Genomic DNA, 13,285 nt, shown 5'->3' with positions numbered 1-13,285 from the left:
ACAACATAATGCCATTTGCAGCAACATGGATGCTCCTGGAGAATGTCATTCTAAATGAAATAAGCCAGAAAGAGAAAGAAAAATACCATATGAGATCGCTCATATGTGGAATCTAAAAAAACCAAAAAGAAACAAACAAACAAAACATAAATACAAAACAGAAACAGACTCATAGACATAGAATACAAACTTGTGGTTGCCAAGGGGGTGGAGGGTGGGAAGGGATAGACGGGATTTCAAAATTGTAGAATAGATAAACAATATTATACTGTATAGCACAGGGAAATATACACAAAATCTTATGGTAGCTCACAGAGAAAAAATGTGACAATGAATATATATATGTTCATGTGTAACTGAAAAATTGTGCTGAACACTGGAATTTGACACAACATTGTAAAATGATTATAAATCAATAAAAAATGTTAAAAAAAGTGACCATTCTTGCATTGTGATGAGAGTTGCTTGTATTATTTCTTTTCATAGGGCTTGCTGATGATATTGTGTAATCTCCCTTACAAGAATATAATATTTTGTTAATGTTTTATATGCACTTGAGAAGAATGAATATTCTTCATCACTGGGATGTAGGCTAAGTATATATTCATAGGAAATACTTCATTTATTAGGCTTATTTTTATGCGTGTACTCTTGATTAGTCTTGGACCAAAAAAATTATGTATTCAAGTCTTCCTCCCAAAAAAGTGACTATTCTTAGCATCAGTAAGAAGACAATGTGATAAAAACATAATGTGATGAAAAACATCGCATCATCTATAAAGTACTCTTGCCGAAAATACAGACTATATCAGGTCTTTAATTTAACTTTCATTTTATAGAATAAATATAAACACATAAAGCCAATATTGCAAAATATTAATAGCTGAAATTAGCATGCTGGAAAATACGTATTTATCCTTTCTTTTGTACGTTTGAAAATTTTCACAGTAAAAGTGGAAGAAAGTGATTAGTCAAGAGGTCTGCTAACATACTATATTATAAGAGCACAGTGAAACCCCACAATAATAGGTCTGGAGGTAATGTAAATTTGGATATAACATTGGAAATTTTGTTTTTATAGCTGGTTTACCCTTAGCGTTTCATTGACTGTGCAGTAATAAGGACTCATATTTTATGCAACTGAAGTTTTTAGACTTCTCTTATAGCAATATGGCAAGGGTCTTACCATTTTTGAATCATTGAATACACAGGTGACATTGTAATTTTGAATTCCTGATGTACAACAAAACCTTGTAAGATGACAATTTTAAAAACTGTACCTATGAAAATGCATATACATAGACAATAACTGATTTTATTTTTGGTTTTGTTAATTCATGTGATATCACGTACTTTGGCTTTCAAATGAACATTCAATTCAGATCACAGAATATACTTAATATCTTGCAGAAAGAACCATATAGTTTACAGTTTCTCCTGCAGACTTTACACCAAACATGAGTTATTAAAAATTTCTGGATATCTTTGACTTCTTACATTAACTTCCTCCTCTTCATGTTTAACATTTCACTGTTAAAGAGAAAACTGTCCTCAACCCAAGTAAAGGTACAATTTAAACATAAAAAATTATTGTGCCCTGAAACAACATAAGTCATGTACAGCTTCCCAAAAACGGCATCTAAAACTCTTGATTTCCTGGCAAGCTGCTTTAAAAATAGGTATGATATGCCAGACCAAGGATGTATGTTCGTCTGTGTGACAAAAGGCATTTCAGAAAACTCAAATACTTAAATATCAGGAAATGAAAATTGCTACTAAAGTTTAATATAAGCAGATATTGCTTCATTTCAATTCTTAAATAAGTCAGGGGCTGCAAACAGTAGCACAAGTACAAACAATCATAGAGATCATAGCAACAGCTTGTTCATCACTGTATGTCTGCTATGTTCATTCGTATCTGGTACACAGCAGGCATTCATTAAGTGTTTCCTGAACAAATCAATTAGTGAATCTGTCCCCAGACTAACCAGTCAATAATTAACTAAGCACTATATAACTCCTATTACATTATTCTTTGGAAAAGAACAATCTATTTGTATTTTCAATTTCTTATGATTAGAATAATTTCTTTAATCTATTACTGAGTATGATGAAGGTTTCTATTCTGATAAGCAACACTGAATGGAAATACAATATAGAAAAGACTAGATAAAGCAGATTAATCAACAAGAGAGGGTAACATTCATGTTAGTAGGAGTTAAAAACCAAACATGAAGAATATAATGGAATTTTAACTAGCTTTCTCCTTTTTACGTAAGTATTTATAATAAAGTAAATAACTATTGAATGGGAAGAGAAAATCCAATGCAAATGATAAACAGACATAAAGAAAAAAGGAATCTACTGAAACCATCAGTCAATTCTTCTGAAGGCTCTTGCGGTTTAGTCTATCCAAAAATTTCATTATGACAATCCTATATTACCCCATACTACCCTCATATTTGCCATCTAATTTTAGCTGGGTTATTTTCTGTATCTGATAAGCGGAAATCATATGAGAGATCACCTTAAGACAGCAGTGGGGTTGACTACATTTCACAGATACTCAAAACTGAAATAATGGATCTCGCATTGTGATTTTTAGCATACTCCATATTTTTGGTAAGAAAATTATCTTTGAGAATGCAGATTTAAATATCAATATCAAGAGAGATGAGACATTCTGTTGTGGGAATCTCACTTTGTATTTTTAGCTTTAAGCTAACAAACACAGGACAGTTTAGCACATTCATGGAAATAACAGGTCATTCAGTCTAAACACAGACTCTGTGTGACTGATTAACCTACTCCTGCTACTACTGGAGGGTTTGGTGGAGGTAGCGTAACAGATGGTGTCACCATGGATGGAGCCTGGAAATGGAAAATACAGGAGAGAACACACCCTTAGGAAAACTTCTGAGATTCGTCCTGTTCCATCAAGGCTCTGAAACTGGGTTCATTCAAAATTTGGAGAAGCAAACAGGAATAGCTCTTCTATACACGCCAACGTTTCTCAAACTAGGCAAGGGCTTGCCAACAGTACTTGGCCAGCACCCTAGGTAGTGGTTTAGCCATGATCCTGAATTCAGTGAGGAAAATGGCTATTTATTGTTTACCCTAGTCTCTTCACTATGGAGGCTGTGGATCATTTGTCAGGAATGAAGGAGAGTTGGGGTTACTGGGGCTTCTCTACAGCAGGCAGATAGCAAACCTTTCTGGTTCAGATCACTTCCATGGGATTGTGCCAAATGCATGCTCATGGTCCCTGTGTTTGCCTATGCTGCTTCTCCTCGCATCACCACCCACCTCCTAACCCTGCCCCAACCACTGAAATACTTCCTCAAAGCCTCTGGAGTCTTTCGTTGCGGCAGCCATTGGAGAGAAGCAGCCACAGCTCTGAGCTACCCCATACCCTGAGCCTCAAACAAAGCCCACGAGGTGACCAAGTACATGAGCATGCGAGGCCTGCCGCCACGGGCACCTCGTAAGCACACCAAGTTCATGCGGGATGTTATCCAGGTGTGTGGCTTCGCACCTTATGAGCAGTGGGCCATGGAGCTACTCAAGATCTCCTAGGACAAGTGGGCCCTCAAGTTCATCAAGAAACGTGTGAGGACACACATCTGCGCCAAGAGGAAGAGAAAGGAGCTGAGCAACATCCTGGCCACCAAAAGGAAAGTGACAGCCAAAAAGGATTGAGCCCCTCCCCTGTGCATAATAAACCTTTTCAAAAACAAACAAACACCCCCCCAAACAAAAACAAATAACTCCTAGAGATCTGAGGGGGTATCTGAAAATCATTAGTTTATATTAACATTCAACTCAATGCAAGAATTCCTTGTATAGACTCTTTTGTACACTTAAAGTGCTACACCATATCTCAGGGCAGCTTATTCTGTCATTGGACAGATCTAATTATTAGAAAGTATTTCCCAATAGCAAGCTCGGGGGAGGGTATAGCTCAAATGGTAGAGCGCAAGCTTAGCGTGCATGAGGTCCTACGTTCAATCCCCAGTACCTCCTCTAAGAATAAATAAAGAAACCTAGTTACCTCCCTCTGCCAAATAAAACTAAAAAAAAAAAAAAGAAAGACAATAAAAGCAAGCTCAAATTGCCTCCTTCCCACCTTCATCTTTTGGTTCAAGTTCTGCCTCTTGAGGTTGCATGGCATGTATCTGTGCTATCCCTTACTCATCTGGTAGTACGCCTCTTAAGTCCTACCTCTTTTGTGTGACTGGCCCTAACAACTCTTCTCACAGTGATCTCTGTGTCCGCTAGGCTCCTTAAGTATTCAGTTATACTCATGTGAACCACTCCTCAGTACTTAGGCTTTGCAGTCTTTATCTTTGGCATTCTTTAAGCTTTCCCAACATGAACATATTTTTCTTGAAGGCTGAACATTCTCAGTCTTTTTTAACCGTCCACTTTCACATCCCTTCACTATATTACACTGGGTAGATAACTATACACAAGTGTGCACAGGTCCTCCATGAACTGGTCCTAACCACAGTGACTTCATTTACTTTCTACCATATTTCCTTACAAAATTCCTCCACTATAATCAAATCCAACTGCCAAACTATATGCTATGTCTTCCTCCTTTGCAAATAACTTTCTTTTCTATCTCAACCTCTTCCCCTCTAGGAAAAGGGAGTATTAGCTCAAGGTACATGAACTTCTGGACATTGTATAAAATGTACATTTTTTTTTGTGGGAGAGAGAATTTCATACTTTCATACAATCCTCAAAGGGTCCCATGACCCTCCAAAAGAGTAAAACTGACCGTTGTAAAATTTTTTTGCCTTGTCTGCTTAACCAATTCTTCTCTATTCTTAAAAGATCAGCTTTTGGAATGAAATTAGAGCATTCTCTAACACTATATACAAAAATAAACTCAAATGGATTAAAGACCTAAATATAAGACTGGATACTATAAAACTCTTTAAGGAAAACAGGCAGAACACTCTTTGACATAAATTGTAGCAATATTTTTTTCAAATTAGCTCCTAGACTAATGGAAATAAAAGCAAAAATAAACAAATGGGACCTAATTAAACTTGAAAGCTTTTGCACAGCAAAGGAAACCATAAACAAAACAAAAATACAACCTACAGAGTGGGAGAAAATATTTGCAAATGACATGACCGACAAGGAACTAATTTCCAAAATACACAAACAGCTCATACAGCTTAATAAAAAAAAAAACAAAAACCACAAACCCAATCAAAAAGTGGGCAAAAGACCTAAATAGACATTTCTTTAAAGACATATAGATGGCCAACAGGCACATGAAAAGATGCTCAATATCACTAATTATTAGAGAATTGCAAATCAAAACTACAATGAAGTATCACCTCACACCAATCAGAATGGCCATTATTAAAAAGTCTTCAAATAATATATGCTGGAGAGGCTGTGGAGAAAAAAAAGGAACCCTCCTGCACCGTTGGTGGGAATGTAAATTGGTGCAACCACTATGGAGGACACTATGGAGGTTCCTTAAGAAACTAAAAATAGACTTAACCATATGATCCAGCAATCTCACTCCAGGGCATGTATCTGGAGAAAACTTTAATTTGAAAAGACACATGCACCCCAGTGTTCACAGCAGCACTATTAACAATAGCCTAGACATGGAAGCAACCTAAATGCCCACTGACAGATGAATGGATAAAAACAATGTGGTATATATACACAATGGAATATTACTCAGCCATAAAAATGAATGAAATAATGACATTTGTAGCAACATGGATGGACCTAGAGATTACCATATTAATTGAAGTAAGTCAGACTGAGAAAGATAAATATCATATGATATCACTTATATGTGAAATCTAAAAAAATGATACAAATTCTTTTTCCAATCCAAAACCAGACTCACAGACATAAAAAACAAACTATGGTTACCAAAGGGGAAAGGGTAGGCAGAGGGATAAATTAGGAGTCTGAGATTAAAAGATTACTATATATAAAATAAATAAACAACAAGGACCTACTGTATAGCACAGGGAACTATATTCAATTTCTTATAATAACATATGGTGGAAAAGAATATGAAAAGAATAAATACATATGTATGTATATGTATAACTGAATTGCTTTGCTGTACACCTGAAACTAACATTGTAAATCAACTACACTTCAATAAAAAATAAAATTTAAAAAAATCCGCTTTTGCCCCTGGATCCAGTGAACCTTCTATATGGGTGAGATTTTTCTAGGCTCTGAATTTATGTATCTTAATTTCTATACCATTAATTTGACTTATTATGTACCTTGTAAAAACTTTAAAATTAGCCTTTGCATTGTGACTTAATTCTTTTGTTATTTAATGTTTCATGATTGTAAACGCTTCAAAGTGGGTTCAGTGTCTTTGTCATGTGTACTACCTTGTATAAAGCAGGCACTCAAAAATAATACCCTGGACACAGACTAAGATGGTGAATCATTTTCAAATTAATCAGTGTGTAGAAACTGAATTGTAAAGGTACACAGTCATGGCTGTGATGCTGTTGGAGCAGGGCAAAAATGCCACAGTTAGCTGCCTCCTCACCTCCGCTTTACGAATATTTTCTCTAGCTTCATCTATTTTCTGTTCCAACTCTGTTCGGCTTTGTTCTGATACTGCAACTCCATGACATTCCAGATCATCTAGAACCTATTAAAGAAAATAGGAAAATGATGACTATTTTTTATTTTTCTCTTTTTTTCTTAAGTGACTACAGTATTTAGATAATTTAAAAGACTTTAGTGACAAATGACCATGACTCCATTTTTAACTTTTAATTTTTTAATTTATTTACTTGATAATTAAATAAAAAACTGAAATAATTATAGTTTTAATAATAAATTGCAAAAGTAGTACAAGGAGTCTCTTGACCCAGCTTCCTCCAAAGATAACAACTTATATAACTATAGCATAAGATAAAACCCAGGAAAATGACATTTGCCCTATCTATAAACTTAATGTCGATTACATATTTTTATATACATAGCTCTAATTTTTAAAAATTACATGAATATAAAGCATTGTTTAAAAAATAACTAATAAAAAATGGCAAAAAGTCTATTGTATCTGCACACCCCACCACGTGCCCCCCACCTCTAGATAACCACTCTCCCATCAACTTATTTGTACTTCACCAAACCATTTCTTATGTATGTCCTATGTATTTGCACAGTTTTGTTTAAAAAATAATGAAATGACAGCTATCATCCTTCATTGTGTCTAAGAAACTTCCGTGTGTATACAGAATGACTTCATTCTCTAATTAATCCATAGATTGAACAGTACAACTGTACCATACTTTATTTACCCTTAATCTATTGCTATTTGACTTTCTGAATTTCTTGGTATTATTAACAGTACTGTACAAACAATCTAGTCAATGACTCTTTGAACATATTTGGGAATAAGATAAAAACAGAGAAGTGGAAACTGTACATTTTAATAAACATTGCCAAATTGCCCCCAAAAGGTTGTATCTACTCTTCTACTAGTAGTGTATAAGAGCATGTTTTTCTATATTTCTCCAGCGCTAGATATGGTCAATCTTTGATATTTTATAAAGATTATCTTATTGTTTCAATTTTCATTTCTCTGTAACAGAAAGAGCATCATTTCACATGTTGCTGGCCATCTGTATTTCTACTTTCATAAATGGGCAGTTCATATAGATATTGGCCCTTCTAGATACTGGCCCTTTTTCTGTTACTTATGTTATAAATATTTCCTTCCATTCTATTTCTTTTAACTTTTTAAAAGTTCTTTTTTTCCACAGAAATTTTTAGTTTTTATGTGGTCACATCTATCAATCTTTTCCTTATGGTTCCTGGGTTTTGTCTTGCTTAATAAGCCATTGGTAATACACCAAAAATATACTATATTTTTTCAGTTTTTAATAATCTTGTATCTAGCATTTAGCTCTTTAATTCTTTTGAAATCTATCTTGTATATGGTGGAAGGGAGAAATCTGACTTTATATTTTTTTCCAAATACACAATAAATTGTTCTAATGACGTTTACTGAATAAATTCTTCCCTCAAAGATTTGAAATGCCATTAACATGCTTTTTATTATGAAAAATTTCAAATATATTCAAAGACTAGTATGATGAACTCTCATATATAGATCACCAAGGTTCAAGAGTTATTAAAATTCTTCTACATTTGCCTTATTCTTTTTCCCTCTGTCAAAGCAAATTTCAGATATCACATCATTTCATTCCTACATGTTTTAATAAAAGTCTCTAATAAACTAAAACAACCCCAAAAACAAAAAGCCCAACCACAATACCATTATCAGATCTAACAATAATTCCTTGGTAGCCTTAATATGCGATTCTTCATTAAAATTTCCTGTTTGCCTCAAAATGACTTTTTATGAATCAGTATCTAGAAGTCCATACATGCATAGATCATTTTCTTTGAAATATTTGTTAACTCTTATATGATACTATGGTTTTAACTACTATAGCCATTATTGTATGTTTCAGTACGTTCTAAGGCACATATGGCTTATTATTGTTGTTCTTGGCTATTCTGGTACATTAAAAAAAATCCAGATACATTTTAGAACCAAATGCTAAGTTCCTTTAAAAATATCTTTTAAGTTTCATTGGTATTGCATTGAAATTACCAACAAATTTAATAAAAATCCACATTTTAAAAAAGTCAGGGAAACACAAATACTGTATGTTATCACTTACATGTGAGATCTAAAAAATAAAACAAACTAGTGAATATAATGAAAAAACGAGTAGTTACTAGTGGGGAGAGGACAGAGGAGAGGGACAAGATAGGGGTAGAGAATTAAGAGGTACAAACAACTATGTAAAAAAATAAATAAGCCACAAGGACATATTGTACAGCATAGAGAATATAGCCAATGTTTTATAATACCTATAAATGGAGTATAACATTTGAAAAGTGTGAATCACTATGTTGTACACCTGAAACTTACATAATGCAAATCAACTACACCTCAGTAACAAAAATTTTTTTTAAATTGTTTAAATCCACAAATTTTGCACCTCTCCAATTACTTTTGTCTTTTTTTTACATTCTTTGGTAAAAAAAAGGCTTTCTTCTTAAAAGTCATGACATTTTACTCATTGTTATATCAGTATTTTATTGCTGCGGTACATAATTTTTTCCAACTGTATTTCATAATTTATTATTTCTAGTTAATAGGAAAACTAACTGAAATCTTATTACTTAGTTTGACAGTTGGGTCTCATATTTTTAGGGGTACACAATCACATCATCTATAAGTAATGACTGATGTAGCTCTTCCAAATATTTAAAAATCTTTTCTTCCATTAAAAGCATTGAGAAAGTGGTGATGATGGATGCTGTTTTTTTATTTTATCATTGTAGAAGGCAGAATGGCCTCCAAAGATGTCCACATTACCTAATCCCTTGAATTGCATATACATAAGACATAATTTGCTGATATATTAGAGTTATGGACCTTAACATAGATTATCCTGGATTATCTGAGTGACTCCAATCTAATCACATGATCTCTTATAAGCAGAGAACTTTCTCTGGCTGGAGTGAGATGAGAAAGGTAAGTCAGTGAGATTCCAAGCAAGAGAAGGATGCAATGCACTGCTGCTGGCTCTGAGATGTAGGAGTCTATATGCAAGGACCAGAGGGACAGGCATCTAGGAGATAAGGGTAGCCCCAGCTGATACAGTTTAAGTATCTGTCCTACAGTTAAAAGGAACTAGATTCTGATAACTTGAATGAGCTTGGAAGTGGATTTTCCCTCAAAGGCCAGCCAAGTAGACACCTTGATTTTGGTCTTGTTAGAGTTGGAGCAGAAAAACCAGCCAAGCCCAACCAGACAACATGCAGAACTGTGAGACAATAAATCTGTACTGTTTTAAGCCACTAAGTTTGTGGTAATTTGTTACCACAGCTATAGAAAACTAATAGAACCACCAAGTGTAATGTTCGCTATAAATTTCAGAAAGATATCCTTATCAGAGTGAAAAAGTGTTTATCCAGCTGGCCAGGAATTTTGTTCTACTTTTTAATCTGTAAGGTATACTAAATTTTATCATGTACTTTATTAGAGAACTATGACAATAATCACATAATTTTTCATTTTTATTCTGTAAGTGAAGTTTACTATATTGATACATCTTCTAATGTCAAATTATCCTTGCCCCCTCATTAGTCACGTGCTTAAAACACAGCTGGATTTATTTTTATTAAAATTTATCTAGCACTTTTACAAGTTTGTTACATCTTTGCTAAAAGTCAATTGACCATTATGTGTGTGCCTATTTCTAGATGCTTCACTTGGTTCCATTTATCTATTAGTCTATTCTTGTACCAATCTCAATTACTGTAGCTTTATGTCTTGAAACCAAGTACAGTAATAGCTGTGGCTATTTCAAATCATTTGCATTTCCATATATATTTTCAAAGCATTTTGTCAATTTCTACAAAAAAACCTTGCTGAATATTTGACTTAGATTTCACCGAATATATGGATTAATTTGGATGTAACTGGTATTTTTAAAATATTGATACTTTGATTCCACTGACCTATATGTCTGTTCTTATGCCAGTACTATAAGTTTTGAAGTTTGAAAGTATGAGTCCTCCAATTTTCTTATTTTTCTAGACTGTTTTGGTTATTTGGAGTCCCTTCAGATTCCATATGAATTTTAGGGTAGGTTTTTCTATTTCTGCAATGAACACTTTTGGGATTTTGATAGGGATTGCATTGAATCTGTAGATCATTTTGGGTGGTACTGTCATCTTAATACTATCTTGCATTCCATGAACACAGGATGTCTTTCCATTTATTTATGTCTAACTCATTTCATCAATGTTTTATAGTTTTTACTGTGTAAGTCTTTTGCCTCCTTGGTTAAGTTTATTCCTAAGTATTTTATTCTTTTTGATGGCAGTGTAAATGGAATTGTTTTCTTAATTTCCTTTTCTGATTGTTCACTGTATAATGTATACTGTATTATATAGACATGCAACTTACTTTTGTGTGTTAATATTGTTTCCTGCAACTTTACTGAATTTATTAGCATTAACAGGTGTGTGTGTGTGTGTGTGTGAAATCTTTAGGACTTTCTACATATAAGATTATATCATTGGCAAACAGAGATAATCTTACTTCTTTTTTTCCAATTTGAATACCTTTTATTACTTTTCCTTGCCTAACTGTTGTGGCTAGGACTTCTAGTGCTAAGTAGAGTAGAAGTGGCAGAAAGGGGCATCCTTGTCTTGTCCCTGATCTTAGAGGAAATGCTTTCAGTCTTTCACCACTAAGTATCACTACTTGTTAACAAACTGAATATAATATGCCTTGGTGTGATCTTCTTTGTATTTTACCCGCCTGGGATTTGTTGAGCTTCTTGGATTTGTAGGTTTACAGTTTTTATTATATTTGGACAGTTTTCAGCTACAATTTTTTTCAAATATTTTTCTCTACCAATTTATTGCTTAAACTATACTTTACTAGATTAAAGCCTGTCACAGGCCAGACTGCAAAAAACTGGGTAAGTTGCTGAAATCTGTCTCTACTTCCTAAGAGAAAGATACGACATGCCTTGACAACAAGAAAGGAAGCAAATTTATTTTTAATATCTGAACATTTACTATCAAATATAGTCAAGCATTCTAGTGGAAAAAAATCTCTTTATATGCTTTATATTTTGAAGTATAAAGCTGCAGCAATTATTCATCACTATTTATTGGCTGTGTGGTAAACTGGTAACTTGTCTCTGTAGTTCACAAATTCTTTGATTGGGATAAACTGTATTAGAGGAACTATACCCAAGAAGCCTTATCTGTGCTTAAATCTCATTTAGATGATGAAATTCTGAATTTCAAGCTGAAGTCTGATGAGGAGCTTGGGGGATTTGGGGTTAAGAGAGTTGTATTGCAATGCAAGAGGCATGTGAACTACTATGGCCAGAAGGTAGACTATGGCAGAATGTGTTTTTATAAAAACAGCAACTATAATATTTCCCATTCCACATGTTATTCTAGGACCTTGCTATTTCCTCACCAAGAAGTAGAGTTCATGTCCTCTTTCCTTGAACCTGGACAGGACTTTGTGACCACCTCAATTAATAAAAATATGACACAATATCATGTTACTTCTGAGACTAGTTCAGAAAAGATGATATAGCTCCTTCTTGGCTCACTTTTGGGACTCACACCTTTGAGCCCCTATACTACCAACTACCATGTAAGACCTAGAGCTAACATGAAGCCATTATGTTGGAGAGACCACATGAAGAGACCACAGAGAGACAGAGATGCATGAGGAGCTCTAGCCGTTCTGATGCCCAGCTGTTCAAGTCTTCTTGGTCCAAACACCAGATATTTCAGTACGGTAGTCTATGAGATAACTCTAGCACCAGCCACTATCTGACTGCAATCACATGAGAGACTCCTGCCCCACACCCACCCACCCCAAATCGGAACTGCCAAGCTGAGTCCATCCAATCCCCAGAGTAGTAAGAGACAATTAAAAAGATGTTCTTTTTTGTGGCATTAAGTTTGAGGTGGTTTGTTATGCAGCATTAGATACGTGGAACATTGAATTTTACATGATGTGAAACATGAAAAGATGATACCAAAATAGGCACAAGGATATACGTATACACAGAAGAAAAGCCCAATGTTGGAGATATTAATTTAGGATTTTTTTGTAAGTGAAACCAAGGTAGTAGTAGTAGAGACTCCAATAATGAGAATAAAGAATAAGAAAAGAAGACAGCCAAGCATAGAAATCTAAAAAATTTAAGTATTTAAATGTAAGATGAAGAAAGAAGAATGTATAAAAGAATCCAGGAACGTTAGAGAGGAAGAAGGAAAACCATGGCAATGTTTAAGTCATGGATGACTAGAGGGGACTATTTCAAGACAAAGGAAATTGTTAATTGTGATGCAACTGCCAAAAGGTTAAGCATGATGAGAAATCAAGTGTCCATTTTGGATTTGTTAACAGAGACGTCACTGGTGATTTTGGCATGTGTAGTCCCTATGAACTGGTGCAACGGAAGGGAAAGAAGGGAAAGTCCAAATACAATGGGTTAAAAAATAAGCAAGAGGTTAGGAAATATTGATATTAAATATGGACAATTTTTTTAAGAAGTTGGATGTGAAGGTAAAGAAAAAGAATAAAGTTATAAATAAACCGAAATCACAAAAAACTTACTGTATCTAAAATGATTTCTCTCCACTTAAAGTTTAGTCTTGGAGGTACATTTTCATGGAATCAACTGTGTCTTCAAAAGTT

The 13,285-nt window shown here is 34.2% G+C and overlaps 1 protein-coding gene across 2 annotated transcripts in view; it reads right to left on the bottom strand.

The window, feature by feature from the left end:
* FCHSD2 (FCH and double SH3 domains 2) overlaps nucleotides 1-13,285 on the bottom strand; it is a 197,332-nt gene that overhangs the window by 38,902 nt on the left and 145,145 nt on the right. For both annotated transcript variants that reach the window (XM_072969249.1, XM_006203362.4), the window contains exon 12: nucleotides 6,557-6,661. In XM_072969249.1, the coding sequence (XP_072825350.1) occupies nucleotides 6,557-6,661 (105 nt within the window). The remainder of the gene's footprint in view (nucleotides 1-6,556; nucleotides 6,662-13,285) is intronic.

Source organism: Vicugna pacos, chromosome 10 (genome assembly GCF_048564905.1).
Source record: "Vicugna pacos chromosome 10, VicPac4, whole genome shotgun sequence".
In the NCBI taxonomy this organism is placed as follows: domain Eukaryota; kingdom Metazoa; phylum Chordata; class Mammalia; order Artiodactyla; family Camelidae; genus Vicugna; species Vicugna pacos.
This window is presented reverse-complemented; position numbering and strand designations above follow the sequence as displayed.